General features: G+C 45.5%; 2 protein-coding genes and 1 pseudogene across 2 annotated transcripts; all 3 read left to right on the top strand.

Moving 5' to 3' along the window:
- Positions 1-3,243: 3,243 nt before the first annotated feature.
- LOC125508630 (uncharacterized) lies at positions 3,244-7,764 on the top strand. The gene is made up of 2 exons (XM_048673386.2): positions 3,244-3,610; positions 6,776-7,764. Exons 1-2 carry the CDS (start codon positions 3,529-3,531, stop codon positions 7,591-7,593), a joined length of 900 nt encoding a protein of 299 aa, XP_048529343.1. The 5' UTR covers positions 3,244-3,528; the 3' UTR covers positions 7,594-7,764.
- A 155-nt stretch (positions 7,765-7,919) lies between these two features.
- Positions 7,920-9,599, top strand: LOC147971142 (uncharacterized; annotated as a pseudogene).
- Positions 9,600-12,622: 3,023 nt separating this feature from the next.
- TAP46 (2A phosphatase associated protein of 46 kD) lies at positions 12,623-17,427 on the top strand. The gene is made up of 9 exons (XM_048673384.2): positions 12,623-12,934; positions 13,009-13,131; positions 13,239-13,325; positions 13,450-13,554; positions 13,730-13,891; positions 15,139-15,174; positions 15,271-15,342; positions 15,994-16,271; positions 17,040-17,427. Exons 1-9 carry the CDS (start codon positions 12,788-12,790, stop codon positions 17,272-17,274), a joined length of 1,245 nt encoding a protein of 414 aa, XP_048529341.1. The 5' UTR covers positions 12,623-12,787; the 3' UTR covers positions 17,275-17,427.
- Positions 17,428-18,709: the final 1,282 nt, after the last annotated feature.

Below are 18,709 nucleotides of genomic sequence, written 5' to 3'. Positions count from 1 at the left end.
TTCTACTATTCCCCAAAAAAACTTCACGTAGGTACACTCAAATAAAGCATGGGCCATCCTTTCTCTATACACACACCTCACATTAGGCAATTCTTTCAAGGTGTCGATCTGAAAGCACAACACAACATGGAATAAAGTTGTGTATCACTCCACTATAAATTCCTAACCTTTGGCATAACTGGAAGTTTGCAAAGCTTCTTGCAACACTTTTGTACCCTGTCTGTCTCCTCGCGATGAAGGCCAACGGTTGTCCAAGCTTCTGGCCGTTAGTGCTTGATAAATTGATCTTACCGTGAAGTTGCCAAGCTATTTTTAGGTTCCGGCACAACTACCATCACTGTAATTGCCTATAGGTATGCTGCATATAGTTTTCACATCATAGTTGTACTTGTCAGTGGGTATGCTGCATACAACTTCCACAAGGAAACTACTCTAACTTACAAACCCTAGCCGGTAGATCAGATTCTCCATCCCACTTGACGCCAACGAGGTCTATGGGAGAAGGAGAAACCATAAATGATTGGTGTGGAGAACGGCAACTTTCGACGGCTAGGGTTTGGACCTTCACTTTGTTGGGGGTTATGATGCTCTTTTTAAAATTTTGCTTACATAGAAGAATTTTGCATTGTACAGTGATTTATTTTGGAGAACTAGCAATGTACACTGATCTCAAATCGTGCAAGAAGGCGAGAACAAATGACACTCTTCCCCCTTCTTAAGAAAAAAAAGTCACTCTTCTCTACTCTCTTTTTTCGAGAGTACGCCAAAAGCGTACCATATTTTTATAGAAGGCAGAAAGTTATTTACAAGAAGCCAACCTTGAATGCGAACATTTGGGCTGGAACACGCACAAACACCATGAGGACACTAGCCTACTCTCTCACAAAAGGATCTAAACCTCCAGCTCCTAATCCAGCAAGCTTCCACTCCTTGATCTCTACCAACACCATCGCTGCTAGCTCAATTGGGGTTCTCTGTTGATGTATCCTGTTGAAAACCCTTGCATTCCTTTGCTTCCACAACGCCCATGCAGTTGCTATAATGAAGGAGTCGAATCCGCGTCTAACTTTCCCCGAGAATCTCCCTCTTTGCACTAGCCACCAATCCGGGAACTTCTCATCCGTGATCGGCACTTGCGCATTGGTCTGTAGCGCCTCAAAACAACTATGCCACACCTCTTTTGCATAGGTGCAATGTGCAAGAATGTGGTCAACACAGTCGACTTCCTGTAAGCAAGTGAAGCAAGAGGAAGGTTCATCCTGAAGGCCATGACGCGCACGCCGATCGCTAGTCCACAGCCAATACTGTACCATGAGCCAAGCGAAAATTTTGCAGCGTAGGGGGGCCCAGCTTTTCCAGATACACCTCGCATAGGGGGAGATGAGGAGTCCCATGCATAGCCTGTTATACACTGATTTAGCAGTGTAACGTCCTGACGCATCGGCAGGCCAAATAAACTGGTCCACCGCGTCCGTGATGATCGGTACAGTGGCCATCGCTTGGCACAGGTTGGCTACCTGGATGTGAGCCATGAAGGAGAGCTCACCTTGCACATCAAGAGTCCACGCATTGTTCACCATCGCCTGCATCACGGTTCTCCTGTTTTTGTCGCGAGTCCCAACCAAAGCAGCGATCAGCGGGGCGATCTCGCCGACCGTAAATCCATGTATCCACCTGTCCTTCCAAAAGTAGACCCTTTCTCCATTGCCCACGACGATCTTGATCATGCTATTGAACACCATGGTGGCCTCGTCATCCTTGGCCATCCTAATACCTTGCCATGGCCTCTCGCGATCAATGCGGTTCAACCATTCCCATCTCACTCTCAAGGCCAGCGCTTGCTTCCTAATATTCTTTATCCCGAGGCCACCATATCTCGTTGGGCAACAAACGGTGTCCCATGCCACTAGGCACTGGCCTCCGTTCGATTTTTCCTTGCCTGCCCAAAAAAACGATCTCAAACACTTTTCGATCTCCTCAAGCACCCATTCTGGTGCCTTGAGGACCATAAGTTGATGGATCGGTCTCGCCGCTAGCACCGACTTCACTAAGACGAGACGCCCAGATTTCTGCATGAGGCCTCGCTGCCAGGCCGAGAGTAGCTTCTTGGTTTGGTCAAGCAAAGGTTGCCAATCAGCACGTGTCAGCTTCCGAATTGCCAGTTGAATTCCTAAGTACTTGCACGGGAAGTTTCCCATCTCACATTGCAGCAGGTCAGTCACTCGAAGTCTGTCCTCCTCTGCGCAGCGAGGCCTCATGCAGAAATCTGGGCGTCTCGTCTTAGTGAAGTCGGTGCTAGCGGCGAGACCGATCCATCAACTTATGGTCCTCAAGGCACCAGAATGGGTGTTTGAGGAGATCGAAAAGTGTTTGAGATCGTTTTTATGGGCAGGCAAGGAAAAATCAAACGGAGGCCAGTGCCTAGTGGCATGGGACACCGTTTGTCGCCCAACGAGATATGGTGGCCTCGGGATAAAGAATATTAGGAAGCAAGCGCTGGCCCTGAGAGTGAGATGGGAATGGTTGAACCGCGTTGATCGCGAGAGGCCATGGCAAGGTATTAGGATGGCCAAGGATGACGAGGCCACCATGGTGTTCAATAGCATGATCAAGATCGTCGTGGGCAATGGAGAAAGGGTCTACTTTTGGAAGGACAGGTGGATACATGGATTTACGGTCGGTAAGATCGCCCCGCTGATCGCTGCTTTGGTTGGGACTCGCGACAAAAACAGGAGAACCGTGATGCAGGCGATGGTGAACAAACTCAGGCCTTCTTTGGTTCATAGGATAGGAATTTTATAGGAATAGGAAAATCATAGGAAGTGTGATGACATGCATGTCAATTTCTATAGAGAAAGATATGCCATTTGATGCATAGGATAGGATTTTTTCATTGAGTCTAGGTTAATGTTTTTCCCCTCCAAAACGTGAAGGATGGATTCATATCCTACATAGGAATAGGAATCCATTCCTATAAAATAAAGGGCTTCAAAGGAATTTTTCCTTTGCAAATCCTATCCTATAGAATTTCTATAAAAATCCTACAAACCAAAGGAGGCCTAATGTTTTTTCCCCTTTAAAACGTAAAAGATTAATTTCTATCCTACATAGGAATAGAAATCCATTCCTACAAACCAAAGGGTTTTAAAGGCCTTTGCAAATCCTATCTATAGAATTCTTACAAAAATCCTAGGCATGAAGTACCCGAGCCGGCCCATTTCCATGCTCGGTGGTGCTTCTATTTCCTTCCTCTCCCACCCACCTGCCATTTACGGTCGGTCCCTGCCTCGCTCCCTCCCTCCCTCGTGCTCCTCCCCTTCCCCTCCTCCCGCCTCCACGCCAGTCTTTATAACCCCCGCCGGGCAGGCGCCCCCCCTCCCCAATCAGACGGCGCGGCGATTGTCCTCACGGCGAGCTATCTAGGTCACGAGGAATCCACTCCCGACTGCCGTTAGGCTGCCCGGCTGGCTTGCTGCCGCCGACAGCCTTGGCGAATCGCGGTCCTGATAGGCGCCCCTCCTCCCGGCGATGGGGGGTCGCAGTCGGCGATGGCCGACGAAGCGCCACCAGGACGCCTCTTGGAACCCTCGCCCCCCGCCCCCGTATTCCGGTACGAACGGCAACCGGTTGTTTGCTCTCCACCCGTCCGTCCCCCCTCCCACTCTCTCTGTTTCTCATCTTTGTTTGTGCGGCCCGATTAAGATTACATTGCAATCTGTTAGGGTTCTATTATATCGGGCCAGAACCTCGCCGATCTAGACATCTTGTTCTTGATTCAGACTTATAGTGTGCTTGAAAAAGATTCAATTCGCACCATCCTTGCGGACGACACACATAACTCATGTAGATGCTGAAGTGTTCTCCAGCCGGTTCAGGCTTTAAACTAGAGTTCCTGGTGCATTATCCCATTATCTATGTATAAGGCTAGGCTTTACATTAGTTTAAATTGTTCTTAGTTCTTACCATTGGAAAAAGGTTGTGCCGGAATGCCAGAAAAATGCTAGCTTTGTTTGACTAACCCATCTATTGGGAACAGCCCTTCCTAGTTTCATTGGGAAGGTATTGCAGTTGCAAGGTGTAGATTATGTATCTACAACAATACAGTTGGGTAATGTTTTAGCTGCAGCTTGCTCCCTGAAAAATAGGTTTCGAGTCTTGCTGAGGTAGTGTCAATATGACAAAATGCTGTCTTTCCGGGAGCAATGTTCAAAAAAGCGGAAAGTGTAAGCGAAGCGGAAGGCCACAGCTTAGAGCAATGAGCGCTTAAGCGCAGCTTAATCGCACTAAAGCGTTTTTTGAAATTGGCTAGAATTTGACAGATTTTGAATAATATATACATGTAAATAGGAAGCATGTCACATGGGTAGTTGAAATAGCATCTGAAATATAGTTCACACAATAGCAAATACATATCAGGTTCGCATAGCAAGCAAAATACCAACGAAAATGCAGTTCAGTGCAAATAGACATAACCTAACAGAGATCATGTGGACAAAATTTTGGCAAAATATGAAGTAAATAGTTCTTAAACTGAGCCTAATAATAAGATAAATGGCATATTGCCATTATTGCGCAAGCAGACCAGCAGAAGTAGTACAAAATAGCCAAATTTGGTCAAATTAAAAAAAAAACGCTTAATCTACATCTTAGGGCAAAAGCGAAGCGCTTTGCCATCGCTCAGTGCTTAAGCGTCGCTTAAAAACGCTTTCTTGAACGCTGTCCGGGAGACACGTGCATTGAAGTGATAACTATTATAGTTTGCATGGTCTTTCGCTAATATAGAAAATTTAAAACGCCGCCACCCCCCCCCCCCCCAGTACACGGGAAGAAAATAAATGGTGAAGCAAAATTAAAATGCCATCTTTCATATCTCAGTTTTGTATTTGTTGCTTGGCCTCTCCAACTCACCCAAACACAGATGAAAATGGCTTGGATATAGAGGGAAGGGACAAAGATATAATGTTCATACAAACAAAATTATAAAACTAGATTAATTATAAGACCTCAAAGTGTTCTAAAAAGCACTGTTCAAGTAGTTGGACAGCGTGTTGCGCCTACCAACTAGTCATGCTAGGCAAGCAACGCGGGAGGATGGTGCCTAGCACCTAGGCAGGTGTCCTTTAGAACATTGCCCTCAAATTGGCACCTAGGAGGGAGTATTATTCAGTATTCACAACATTGCGGAAAATGAAGAAGTCAATGGTATTGAGTATTGACGCTAAACGGCTAAAGACAGGCTTCGACTTGCTCCTCCAAGGAGCATGGAAGAAGGAATGTCTTTTGCAAACCATATTGTAGAGAGTGTTACTCGCCTGCTCAGACGTGGATATGGGTGTTGGAATCCAACTCAGATTTGGGTGTACGATTCAGCAAGGTTTTTTTAGGACATAACTAATAAAACTTGGAATCCGACTTGCATTCGGAGTGTCTTATCTGGCAAAATAGTTGCTTCCCTGCTCAGACATGGACATGGGTGTTGGAATCCAACTCAGAATTGGGTGTACGATTCAGCAAGGTTTTTTTAGGACATACTAATAAAACTTGGAATCTGACTTGCATTCGGAGTGTCTTATCCGGCAAAATAGTTGCTTCCCTGCTCAGACATGGACACGGGTGTTGGAATCCAACTCAGAATTGGGTGTACGATTCAGCAAGTGTTTTTTAGGACATAACTAATTAAACTTGGAGTCCGACTTGCATTCGGAGTGTCTTATCCGGCAAAATAGTTTCAGGCGACGATGTTTGTTTAACAGTATTTGTAGTCAGCCAACACTAACAGTAGTCATCTGGCTGACAATATGCTAACAAAAAGAAAACAAAGAGGTATAGGGTCTTTGTCAGATGTGGGACCATTGAATTTTAACTTGCTCCTTGCAATTGTAGGATATGCAAGGAACCCACTACTTATGTAACTGCAGTATGCATGTTTTCTTCAGGCACTAGGACCTAAAAACCATTTATCTTTTTGACGGTGCACAATCACTTTTTTTTCTCACTCTACTAATTATCTTTTTACGGAGGGAGTACTAATAAATGACATAGCCATTAAATATGTTCTCATGTGGCTACATAGGAGCAGACCCGTAGAAGGAATGTTGTTGTTTTAGGATGAAACCCTTTAAGTTGTGTTTTGAGTGACTCATTTGTTTAGTTTGTTTTGAATTGTTCAGTTCCTTTTCTGTGATCTCTAAAAGGACCGCTTCATTGCCGCCATTCTCGACAAATTTAAAGTACTGGTTTGTGGCGTAACTTGGCCTTACCTTACTATACAACTCTGTTGCACTGGTTCATTTCTCTTGACAGTTGTCTATACTTGGTGTAAATTAGAATGACAGACTATAAAACCCACTTACGCTTGATCAGAGTGTTCCACAAATACTTAAATTCACACTTTATGTATTGAACTTGCTACTCTGCCACAGTTGTAGTTGTGTGGTTGAAAGATGTATCTTTGGTTTGACTCATCGTTCACCCGTATAAAGCAACAACAAGTACTTTCATATCCTACTTGAGTCTAAGTTAGGAATGCACTGCTGCTCGGCAATTCATTTTTTTCTCCCCCAGGATATGTACTCAAACAATGTAAAATTCTAAAGCAGCCTGTGGCTTTGAAATTTATAGATTAGATTGTCAGGCAGTCCAGGCTAAAGAATGCCCTCAGTACATTCCATTTCCTGTTTATTTCTGTTCCCATAATGCAGTAGGCCAGGAATCTTTTATTTCCCTGTGTTAATGTGCTCGCACCATGAATCTAATATCGTTTTAATACACACAGGATACAGTCACGTGGATAATCAATGCCAAGTCCCATTATGGGAAAGGGAATTTTGCAGTCTTGTTGGCGGCATTTCGTGGCAGAGGTTCTGCGAGAACAAGCACTTTGCCTATATGTACAAGGATATAGAGCAGTGGGATGATTCGGGAGCTTTTGAGAATTTCCAGAACGCAAAATCAAGGTTCTGGTCTCATTACCATGGCCAACCTTCTGATATACCTTACCCCGACCCTGATCTGTACATTGATGAGGTTGACCATCGTTGCGAGGTCGACCCCGAGTTGGTAGCTGACCTGGACAAGGTGGGGGTACCCTTTGAGGCGGACAACAAGCCCGCCGTAGCTGCCAATAACAGGTGTGCCCAGAACCAGTCGGGGAACTGGGACATCTATCTAGAAAAGCCGACCCCTGAGGTGAACAAGTGGGAGGCGGACAACTCGGTATCCAACGCAGGTTGGGGAGCGAGTCAGGAGCCTCTGAGCAGCTGGAACAAAATCAGCACCGGCTGGGGCGATGCCCTGGCGCAGCCCGGTTGGGGCAGCTCAGGAAACAACCATTGCTCAGGGAACAACTGGAACAGCCCCCATGGAGCATCCAGCAACAATAACGCATACTACCAGGATACAGGCGGTGCGTATGGCAGGAAAAGGAACAGCGGTGGCGGGTACTCCCAGCAGAGGAACAGCAAGCAGAGGAACCAAGCTGAGAGCCACCACCAGAGGGGCAGATGGCAGGATCACAGGGACAGGGGGAGGCATGGCGAGCGGTTCCCGTTTGACAATAGGCCAAACGGGCAGCGAGCAGAGCGCGGCTTCTGAGTTGGTGGCGGTGAGTGTGTGAGAAACCGTGGAAAGGTTTTGGTTGTATGATAAATGATGCGCGTTTTCTAGAGTCTTTTGTGCGGAGCTGCAGCTTGTAATGGCTGGATGTTGCAACAACGCTTTACCTGTAAGGAGATGTGTCAGGTTTTGTTGCTGCTTTTTGTGATATGTTCTGTTTCTCTGTTCCTGTTTTCTTTGCTGGTGTTGCTGCCGTTTCGTGGGAAGATGGTTTGCCACCTGGATCCGGATGGACCTCCCTTTCGTGCAATGTTTCGGTTTTGGAAGTTCCCTAGGTTGTCTAGTTTGTTGGTGCCAATCTTAAGAATTGCCATTGTTGACATGAGTTTCGTTGGGACCATCTCGTCTATGACGAGGCCTTGTGGTTGTGAACGGCGCATGAAACAGGTCAGTTCTTCTTTAGTAAGAAAAAAGGCCCCCGTCAGCATCTGAGATACATGAGGCCCCGTCCAACATGAAGACTCTTCATCGTGATTCCTGGCCTTACTCGTCGGTTGCTTCGGCTTCTGTCCCGATAGATGCGATGCTCCAGTCTGCTCCTGGGGTGCACACGAAGCTGCTAGGTTCTGATCTTCATTGCATGACTTCCTCGCAAATGGAGGAGACCATTAAGCCGCTTCGCGAGGCCGCTGACTCCTTGCAGGGCTGGCTGGTGAGTATTGGAAGCTTTCTGGAGCGCGCGGAGGTTGTTCTGCAAAGGCTCCCTTTTGCATAGGCTCCCGTGGTTGAGTCTTCTGTTGGCTTTGATGACACGGGTGCGGAGCTCTTTGGTAGCTTCTCGCTCCGTGTTGGGTCTAATTCGACGCCCCTTGTGTTGCCAGACTCCGAGGGCGAGGCCTCCGCTGAGTTTGTGTCTCTAGTGTTGCAGAGCATGCTCAAGCTGCAGGTGTGTGGGTAACCCGTTTTGCCTGTGTTGATGGAGCAACTCAAGTTGGGCTCTCTCCAAGCTTCAGAGGTGGACCGGGTGTCCTCACCACCCTCGTGGAGCCTTGTCAGGCTTTGGAGGTGGACTTGGTGCCCTCACCACCGCCCGTAGAGCCTCGTCAGGGTCAGACAACCTACCTCCTGGCGTCGTCGTGGAGTTTTAGATGTTGTTGTCCTTCGCTCGTCTGCGACCGTCTGGCAGGTGATGCCTGTGAGTGGCATGACCATTGAGCCACTTGTGTGGCGCCTACTCCAAATCCAAATGCTTTTTTTGCGAAGAAACTTTGTGATTTGCTAGCCAGCGTGGAGGTTGCTAGACTTGGTTTGGGCAGGTCAATTGCTTGCCTCCTGACGAGGAAGCCAATAAGGGGCAAACAAAAGAAGGTGGGCAAAGGCAAAAGTGATGCCAAGGACAAGGTGTCTCTGGTTGCTTGATGGATGATCTCCCGTCTCTCGGCTTGTCCTCTTGGATTGGGCTAATGTTGTGGGTCGGGAGGTGCCCGATGTCTTTTGCCGAGGTGTTCTTGTGGGGAGTCACTTTTTTTTGAGTTAAAAACGAAACTTTATTCATTAGAAATAATCAGTACATCGTTTGTGAGGATCATTACAATTTCATTTAGAGGCTCCTCAAACCAATCCGAAGTTGAACAAAATTTGGCTAATCTAGCAAGTTCATGTGCTACTTTATTTGCCTCTCTATTACAGTGTTCGAATTTAGTCATGATAAAATCACATGCATAGTGAAAGCAGTCATCGAAAATTGCCGCCGCCGCACCCGTTGATTGTCCTTCGTCCTACATGGTCTCAATTACATCCAGATTATCTGAGTTGATGATTAATCGGTTGCACCCTGCCCTTTGCGCTAATGTTAGTCCAAATTTGAGAGCTAATGCTTCTGCCATCATAACATCCGCGCAATGGTCGATCTTTCCATTTCTTCCTGCAATAAGCCTACCTTTGTCGTCTCGCAAGACGGCCCCCATCGTACCCTTCAGCATGTCATGGTCAAAAGAGGCGTCAACATTGAGTTCCACGAAACCCCTAGGAGGACAAAGCCAACCCTCCTTTTTTATGGACGCCTTTGAAGATGATGCATTTACAAAATTGTATGTAAGGGCCGTGATCCCCATTGATATTTGAGTTGCATTCTGAGTTACTTCCTTGTACACTAATTTCCGTCTCCCCCACCATAGATACCAAGCTGAAATAGCCATCATTTCTCGTACATTTTGGTACCCCATAATACGCAAATCTTTCTCTGGAAGAAGTAAAAGGTATCCCAATATCGCCTCTCCAGCATGATCAACTTCACAAGCTCTATCAATAATGTCCTCCATCCCTAGTCTCTTCCAGACCTCCTTTGCTTTAGTACATAGAAAAAGCATGTGTTTCGTGTCTTCTACACCCTGAGAGCAAGTAGGACACAAGGGCGAAACCTTCATGTGTCTATTAGCGAGTGTTGTCCGACATGGGAGAGTGCCATGTAACGTACGCCAAATAAATTTTTTGACTTTTGCCGAACATAATAACTTCCATATCTGACACCATATAAGGTTAGGTGTGGTTCGCCCCATCCCATTAGAGTGTTTTAGTTGACTCCAATACTGATAGTTCCACTCCATAGAGTAAGCAGACCGTACATACCATTTTTTGTATAACTCCAAGCAATGAAATCTATCATATTATGTTGCGAAATTGGGATTGAAAGAAACCGTTCTGCGTCAATGGGCCACATAGTTTGTCTAATCAGGTCCTCATCCCAATTATTGGAGATGGGGTCAATCAAATCCACCAATTTTGACAACAATTGTCCCCCCTTAGGAGTCACAATCTTCCTAGTGGCACAATTTGGGATCCAGGCATCTTCCCAGATATTGATATTATGTCCATTCCCCACTCGCCAAATATAGCCACGTTTCAGGATAGTTATGCCTGCCATGATGCTTTGCCAGGTGAAGGAAGCACCATGCTTTGGCTTGGAATTCAACAAGTCGCCATCAGGATAGTACTTGGCCCTTAGAACGGTGGCACACAAGGATTCAGGGTTATCAAGGAGACGCCATGCCTGTTTGGCAAGCAGAGCCAGGTTGAAACAGTGGATATCACGGAAACCCATTCCTCCTTGGACTTTGGGGAGTCACTTGGCATAGTAGAAGTGTCGGGATTTGTGGATGTTGTGTATTCGAAGAGTTTTGGTTGTGAGGTTTCATGTTGTGGGAGTAGTTTGTTTGTGCTTCGTTTGTATTGGTTGTCGCCCGGTTTTTCGTAAAATAACTGGGCAATTCTCTTCTTCTTAATTAATCGATGTGGCAAAATTTTTGCCTACGTTTCGAAAAGAAGAAGAAGGTTGACTGTCGTAAAAATAGAGAAACTTGGAAAGTTCCAAGAATAGAAATAGCTAGCAAGAAACTTAGACCTCCTTTAGTTCATATGACAGAAAAATTATAAAAATAGAAAATCGTAGAAAATAAGATGGCATATCTCAACTCCTATAGGGAAAAGAGATGTCATTATAAGAATTTTTTATTGAGTCTATTCTAATATGTTTTACCTTCAATATGAATGTGAATCTATCTATACAAACCAAAGGGCTTTAAAAGAATTTCTAGATATCCTACAAACCACAGGAGGCATTACACATTCCCAAGGATGAAAGTGACATACATACTATATATTTCCAAGATTAAATACTATATGACCTCCTTTGGTTCATAGGAGTTTTGTAGGAATTCTAAAGGATAAGATTTTAATATATATTTTTTTCTTTGGAGACTGTTGGTTTGTAGAAATGGATCTCTATTCCTATGTACGATAGGAATCAATCATTTCCATTTTAAAGGAAAAAATGTTAGCCGACTCAATAAAAATATTCCTGTCCTATGCATCAATTAACGTCTTTTTTGTGTGTAGAAATTGATATGTGTATTATCTAACTTATTATGATTTTCCAGTTGCTACACTATTTTTATTCTATGAACCAAAGGAGGCTTATAGTTTTAACAATCCATGGTAGATTGCCAGGGCATTTTGCAAAATAGATAGATTTTCAATCTCAGTCTCAATCGTTGGTATCAAATCAGACCATTGGTGGCAGACGAATCGGCATCACCACACCGACTGAGTCGTTCAAAACGGCATCTTTGGTTTGCTACCTAAAAAGGGTGCCTTTTTTAGACCTTATTTGTTGGGCCGTGCTACGTGTCGGCCGACGGATCTATTTAAAAGATCCCCCGGTCTACGAGTCATCCAATCTAACGCAATCGTCCGGTCAAGCGCCATCGTCACTTTTGCAATATAAGTCGTGTTGCGAGAACCTTTCTGCAACACTGGTTTCATTGCAACAATATTTGTAACGAAGATTGTGTTACAGGTTTTTTTTGCAACCGCCCCCTTGTTGCAAATATTGTTTGTTTGCAACAAATGCCTTATTGTGGAAAGTCACCGCATCGCATTGCTTGCGGTCATGGCCTCGAGCAGGAGCTCAGTCTGGTTGGGGAAGGGAAGGTGATGGTGTTGAAGGTGATGCAGCATGGGTCAGAGTATTATAGTTGGACGGCGACGATCCGATGTGCGCGCTCGAGCGGCCATGGCCACTGGTCGCGAGCGGATCCCGGGAGACGGGAAGACGCGATCTTGTCGGCGTGGTGCCGGCGGCGATCAGCGGTGGCGGCGTCGGAGCAACACATGAAGGCGTCGGCTTCACGGGGAGCTCGAAAGAGCACGGGAGGCAACTGCCCACGAGAGGATTTGGATCCAGATTTAACAAAACATCACTCGTTACGGTTGGGGATTGCAACAACGGCTCAGTTGCAAAGTCTATTCAAGGTAATACGTTACTCTCGAACGATCTGATTAAAATTCGATTTGATTCGACGGCCATGGAGCCGGGGAAGCGCGCATCGTTATCAGTCAGATGATTTGAATCATTTTGCTTGTTTGAATAAAAAAAGGGGTTTATAATTCTTAAAAGGATACGAAAAAAAGAAAGATTTGCTTCCCTCGAACATAATTCTCTCGAACATTCATCACCGGTTCTACTCGCCAGATTGGCCAACCCGAGCCACATGTCTTCCCCTGGCCGGCCAGGCCAGACCAGACCAAACCCGACACTTCCATTCCACCATCGTCTTCTTCCGTCCCTCTCCCTCCCGGCGACTCTGCCCTCCCCCTCCCTCTCTAGGGTTTTACCCGGCGATCTCCCCCACCCCCTCTGCTCTCGCCCTTGCCGTGGCGAGGCGCCCGCTCCAAAATGGCGGAGGTGGAAGACGTCAGCAACAGGATGGAAGCGCAGCTGCGCGTCCACGCGGCGGAGGACGACGCCGATCTCCCGCTCCCCGCCCTCTTTGACAGAGCGTCCCACCTCCACTCGCTCGCCTCCAGCTCCTCCCTCGACCAGGTCCCCTTCGCTCCTTCCCCGGCCCTTGGTTGGTTTCGCGACCCCTCCTCACACGATCGGTTTTGCTTGGGCAGGAAGGGATCCGGAAGGGGGTCGACCTGCTGCGGCGCTGCGACGACATGGTCAGCAAGCTCGGCCTCTTCTCCTCCAACGAGACCAAGGAAGACGTCTCCACCGCCAATCTCAAGTACCTGCTCGTATGGCCTCCGCCCCACTCCCCTCTCTCTCTTACGCCACATCTGACGAGTTTCCTCTCCGTTTTATGGCTGGTCCGACCTGTGATTACCGTGTTTGGTTTCTTCAGGTGCCGTACTACCTTGGGGAAATGACTGAGCAAGTGGAGCAGGAGGACCGGATTCCGGTCCTCAAGGCATCGCAGGACCATTTGAAGGTTCGGTCGTCACGTTACCTGTGCTTGATTTGTCGAGCACTTATCATGCGTGCCTTCTTGTGTGGTGTCAGATCGTTAGATCACCCATTTATCATGTGCTAATCATCCTTGCTGGTGTCTACAGGAGTTCATTTCTGTATGTGAAGCATTGGAGCTTATTCCAGAGGACGAGCTTCAATTATATAGGCAGGGGCAGTCTGAAACAGGGGCAAACCGAAGAGCACAAAAGGTTTACCTCTGCACCCGAAAATCTTTAGGACACTGAATAATTTCCATTTTACAAGAGAATCATGATAATCTGGGATGCGACCATCATGGCCTTCAAACTGTGGGATACTTATATCTCTTATCTAAATTCATTAATTTCCTGTAAGTTACTCTGTTGCCTTAATTCTCGAGCTTAGGTTGCCAGGTTCAAGCGGCAAAAGGCTGCAGAAACGAAGCTCCAAGAGATCAAAGAGAGAAAGGAAAGGCGCGGGCGTTCATTGAGAGCAATGGCTTTATCAGCACCTATTGAAGCCGGGGAAGAAGATGATTTGGAGGCCGATGGAGAGGAAGAAAGGGAGGTTAGCATCAGACATCTACTCCCTCTGTTTCTAAATATAAGCCTTTTTAGAGATTCCAATACGGACTACATACGGCTGTATATAGACTTACTTTAGAGTGTAGATTCACTCATTTTGCTCCGTATGTAGTCCTATTGGAATCTCTAAAAAGGCTTACATTTAGGAATAGAGCGAGTAGCTAGCATTTTTGCATGGCCTGTTAATAATTTCCGAATCAGACACTGTTTGCCAAACTGGAATGCCAGCATATATGCTAAAGCTGTAAGATATCCTTAAAAGTATTCCAAAATCTGGAAGTATCTTTCATGTACTAGTTTATAAGGCTCTGTTCGGTTCGACTGGAAATAATTTGATTTACCAAGTTATAATGATTGTCTGGAGTTTGATGTGTCCAGCTAGGTTCTTGAAAACCTTCTAGGGGGCGATCAGAATTTTGTAAATTGACCCTTTTAGCACATAACAAGACCATACTAATTTTGTTCTTTAGTGCCTGACCTAAAATTTCGCACACTATCAGGTCTCCTAATTTTAATCCTCTCTGTTGTTTATATGCTATTTAGTTTCTCTCATTTTCACATAAGTGCATTAATCTTTGAATAGATTGCAGACTGCACATACTAGATTTGTTTGGCACAAAATACTAGGTTTAGCTAATCTTCGTAGATAATGTCAGTTTATTTTGCAATTTTGTTCTGATTCACACCACCATCATGATCTGGCTGGGTGAATCCTGCTTGTAGACACCGGATGACTGGCAGAGGAAGTCCCTCTGAAGTTCACCTGTTCCCCATAGTAGTCCTTTTATACGAGTCATTGAGCGATCTCATGCAAGGTGAATAGACAAAGTCTAGATAACCGTTCAAAGAAGCATATCTCGTCGGTACTCTGGTTACATATTTATATATCGTTGTGCGCTCGCTGGTTGAGCCCCCTAAGCCCTTACATCGAATTCTAGCGTGTTACTGTGTATACATTCCTGAGTTTCATCACTCAATCCTTGTACTGATCCAAAACGAAATACATTTGCAGCCTGGTTGATGTTATGTGAAAATGTTCTGTTTAGCTGATTTTTGTGCCAAAGATTCCAATTATCTGGTGCTGCAGTTTCCTTTTTGTGCATGTCGATGCGAGCCTTTTTGTGATTTGTCTATGTTTGTTCCAAAGCTTATACTGTTAGTATGTAATCTGATACCTTTGTTCTGTAATCTGTCAAAACTTACGGTATCAATTATTTTTCTTTGATTCAGGCTTGGCTTGCTACTATCTCCTTGGCTCTCTGCAAGGTCAGTTTGTGCTCTTTTCTATTTTCTAGGTTGACATGCTGTCTTTCAGAATATTATTTTATTTTTGAATGTATATAATTATATTTCCCTTTGTAGGCTTTTGATCTCGTTGACATGTTAAAGAAGGAAGAAGAGATGCTTCTGGCTGTAAAAGAAAGAAAAGAAAAGGTAAAACTTGTTGAAACAACTGGCAAGTTTGATGAGGATCTTTGACTGATTCTTTCAGTGGATTTTATAAAACAATGTTTTATTCCTTTACATATTGGATAGCATCTACAAAAATTGTGGTTGACATTCTTCTACATACCATTTCTTGAATATGCTGCCCAAAGTTAATTTATATGTACAATTGGAAATATTTTTGTTTCTGAATTTGTATTTATCATGTGTTAAACAAGTAATCCCTCCCTTTCTTTTTTACTTAACATATAAGATTTGTCTTAAGTCAAACTTCATAAAGTTTGACCAAATTTATATACAAAATTATCAACATCTACAATACTAGAGATATACAACATGAAAGTTAATTCAATAATGCATCTAATTATATCGATTTTATATTGTGAATATTGATATCTTTTCCTACAACCGCAGTCAAACTTTACTACGTTTAACTTAAGACAAATCTTATATGCGAACTAAAAAGAAACGGAGGCAGTACATGGAGGTTTTCTCTGTTAAGTACAGTCGTGTCTTTTGTGATGTCTAGGATGGGCGGTGAGTTAAAAAAAAATATGTTTGTGGGTCCCTTGAGTAATCTCTTCATGTACATGGAGTTTTCCTTCATTAACTGCAAAGTTGTGTGTTTGCGGTGTTTAGGATGGAAATGCATTTGCTCGAGAAATGCTAGATGAGCGCAGGCAAAAGGCTGAAGCATGGCACCAGAATGCTGCCAGCCGTGCACCATATTCCAAACCAGCTGCTCCAATCACTTGTGCAACTTTTGCTCAAGACGTCATTGAAGGCAGAGCAAGTGTTTCACAAGCTCATGACCACAAACACCAACCCCTGATATTTGGACCTGCAAGTCTTGTTGGTGGGGGACTCACCAGTGAGAGGGAAAGAATGGCAGCACAAGTTTTTCAGCCTAGTTTCAGGTATGCTTCAGTATATTGTTACATGCCTCGACACTTCATTGCTTTTGTTTATGTTTTATGCTGTCTGGTGACCATGGCAGAACGTGAGATGATTGCTACTTGTCGCAACTGGTAGTGCATGAACTGCAAAAACGTCTTATAATTGGTTACAGAGGTAGTAATTAATTAGTACTCCTAGATACATCCATTTGAGGGACAAGAACCCTCCGTCCGAAAAAGCTTGCCCCTCAAATGGATGTACCTTAGCAATTTGAGGGACAAGCTTTTTCGGACAGAGGGAGTAGTTTGTTATTCTGTCATGCTTGCTTGTCCACTTCACTGTTTTGGTAAAGTACAAACAAATTGAGAGGAATTAGCAAAATCTCCTTTGGTGAAGGACACACTAATTAATTGAGATAATGGGTTGAAGGGGTGCCTTAGATGAGGCTGTAGTTTATGCAAAAAGGGTCCAAATAAAGAGACATGGCTATTTTGTACTCCTTCTGTCTGGAAATACTTGTCGGAGAAATGGATTTATCTAGAACTAAAATACGTCTAGATACATCCATTTCTCCGACAAATATTTTCGGGTGAAGGGAGTACTTGTTAGGTATAAACCACTAGACAGTTTCCCTGGAACGCTAGGCCAATTGTGTATCTTGTCCCTTGAAGCCGTCTTGCATTGTGTGGTCATGACAGTATGCAGAATCATTTGCAAATTATACTATGAGATTATTCTCAGGTTGAAATTTTATTTTATGTTGCCTCTTTGCCTGTATGAAACCACAGGATGCCGACAATGAGCATCGAACAAGCTGGCTTAGCGGAAATGAAAATGATGGAGCAATGGCAAGAAAGGACTGCCAAGATGATTCAAGAGGCAAGCTCCTCTTGGCACAAGGATGACAATAGTTTGGCGCAGGACGACGAGGACGAAGAAGAGGAGAAAGCAAGGGCATTTGATGACTGGAAGGATGAAAACCCACGCGGTGCAGGCAACAAGAAGCTCACTCCCTGCGGCTAAATTGAAAGCTATTGACACTGTGCTGAAGATACCACATGTAGCTGATGTTCATGTACTATTATAACGTTTCTGTTATTTGCCCTCACGTTTGCAAGAGTGATCACCAGAGTACATTATTTGCAGAAATGTTGTGCGAGTGCATTATTTCATCCATACCCCCCCCCCCCCCCCCCCTCCTCCTTTTTTTTTGAGGTGTTATCCCCCCCTTTTTAGGTGCCATCCATATCTCTATTGATATAGCATCTGCCATCATGAATCAACTAATTCTGATCTGTCGATGTTCACCAATCTATATCCTCTGAAGTTGTTCTCAGGGATCTTATCGCTCCTCCTTGCCATCAACACTGACGTTTTGGTCATGTCGGTCTTCCTAAATCGGTTTCACCTCTAGTCCTGCCAGGCTCCGGCGGTGAGCTCCTCGTAGTCCAGGAGGAGAACCTGCCCTGGCCTCGACATGCCAGGTGCTGCCGGGCTTGGGGAAGGTGGCAAGCAGGACATCGATGCCAGCCATCCGGGTGGAGGGTGGGCGCGGTCGGGTAGGTGGACAATCTATGATGGAAGTGTTGCTAAAAAAAAAATCTATGATGGAAGTTATCAATCATAGGGGAGCGAATGAAAGATTTTGACATTTTCTTCAACACAGAACAATTATTCAAAGAAAAACAGAGTAAACAGAATAACTTCAGAGTAGAGCATCTCCAGCTACGCCCCCAACAGGCCTTCCAAGGCGACTTTTTTCACGCCGGCGCCGAAAACCCTCCCAGTCGCGCCCTCAAGATGCTGAAATCCGCCGGCTCGGCCTGTTTTTGGGCCCGGCGGTCCTAGGCCGAACCCATCACACTGGGGGCGTTCGGGAGCTCCAGCGGAAGGAAAACCACGTTTCGGCCACACTGTCAGGCGAAAAGTCAAGATAAACGTCCTCCTGCGCGCGCCCTTTCGCCACCTTGTCGATCCCGGCTCCGCCCTCCCCCCACCACCGTTAGATATGCTATTCCCCGCCGAAAAAGAGAAAGAGTTTCGCCGGGCAACCTATTCACCACCTTCCTGGGCGAGTTTTCCGGCGCTCCGGCCGCACAGGGTAGGATACCGGCGGCTGTGCGCCCACCACGCCCGTCAGGTGTTCGGCGATTTGTCTGCTCGATGACGAGGAGGCGCTCGCGGCGCTGCTGGAGGAGGAACCCGATGCCGACGTCCAAGACGAAGAGCATCTCATGGTCCTCGCCGCCCTGGCCGGCCTGCTTGCGAGCAATGCAAAGCCGCGACGAGGTGGCTCGGCGGCGTTATCGGATGAGCCGAAAGCTTTTTCTCAGGATTGTGAATTTCATGCGGGAGTTCGACATCTACTTCAAGTGCAAGAAGGATTGCACTGGCACACTTGGATTCACCTCAATCCAGAAGTGCACAATAGCTATGAGGTTGCTTGCATATGGAGCTC

The sequence above is a fragment of the Triticum urartu genome, chromosome 5A, assembly GCF_056163025.1.
Source record: "Triticum urartu cultivar PI428250 chromosome 5A, HENAU_Tu73, whole genome shotgun sequence".
Classification (NCBI taxonomy): Eukaryota; Viridiplantae; Streptophyta; class Magnoliopsida; order Poales; family Poaceae; genus Triticum; species Triticum urartu.
The sequence above is the reverse complement of the archived record's forward strand: the minus strand, read 5'-3'. Positions and strand labels throughout refer to the sequence as shown.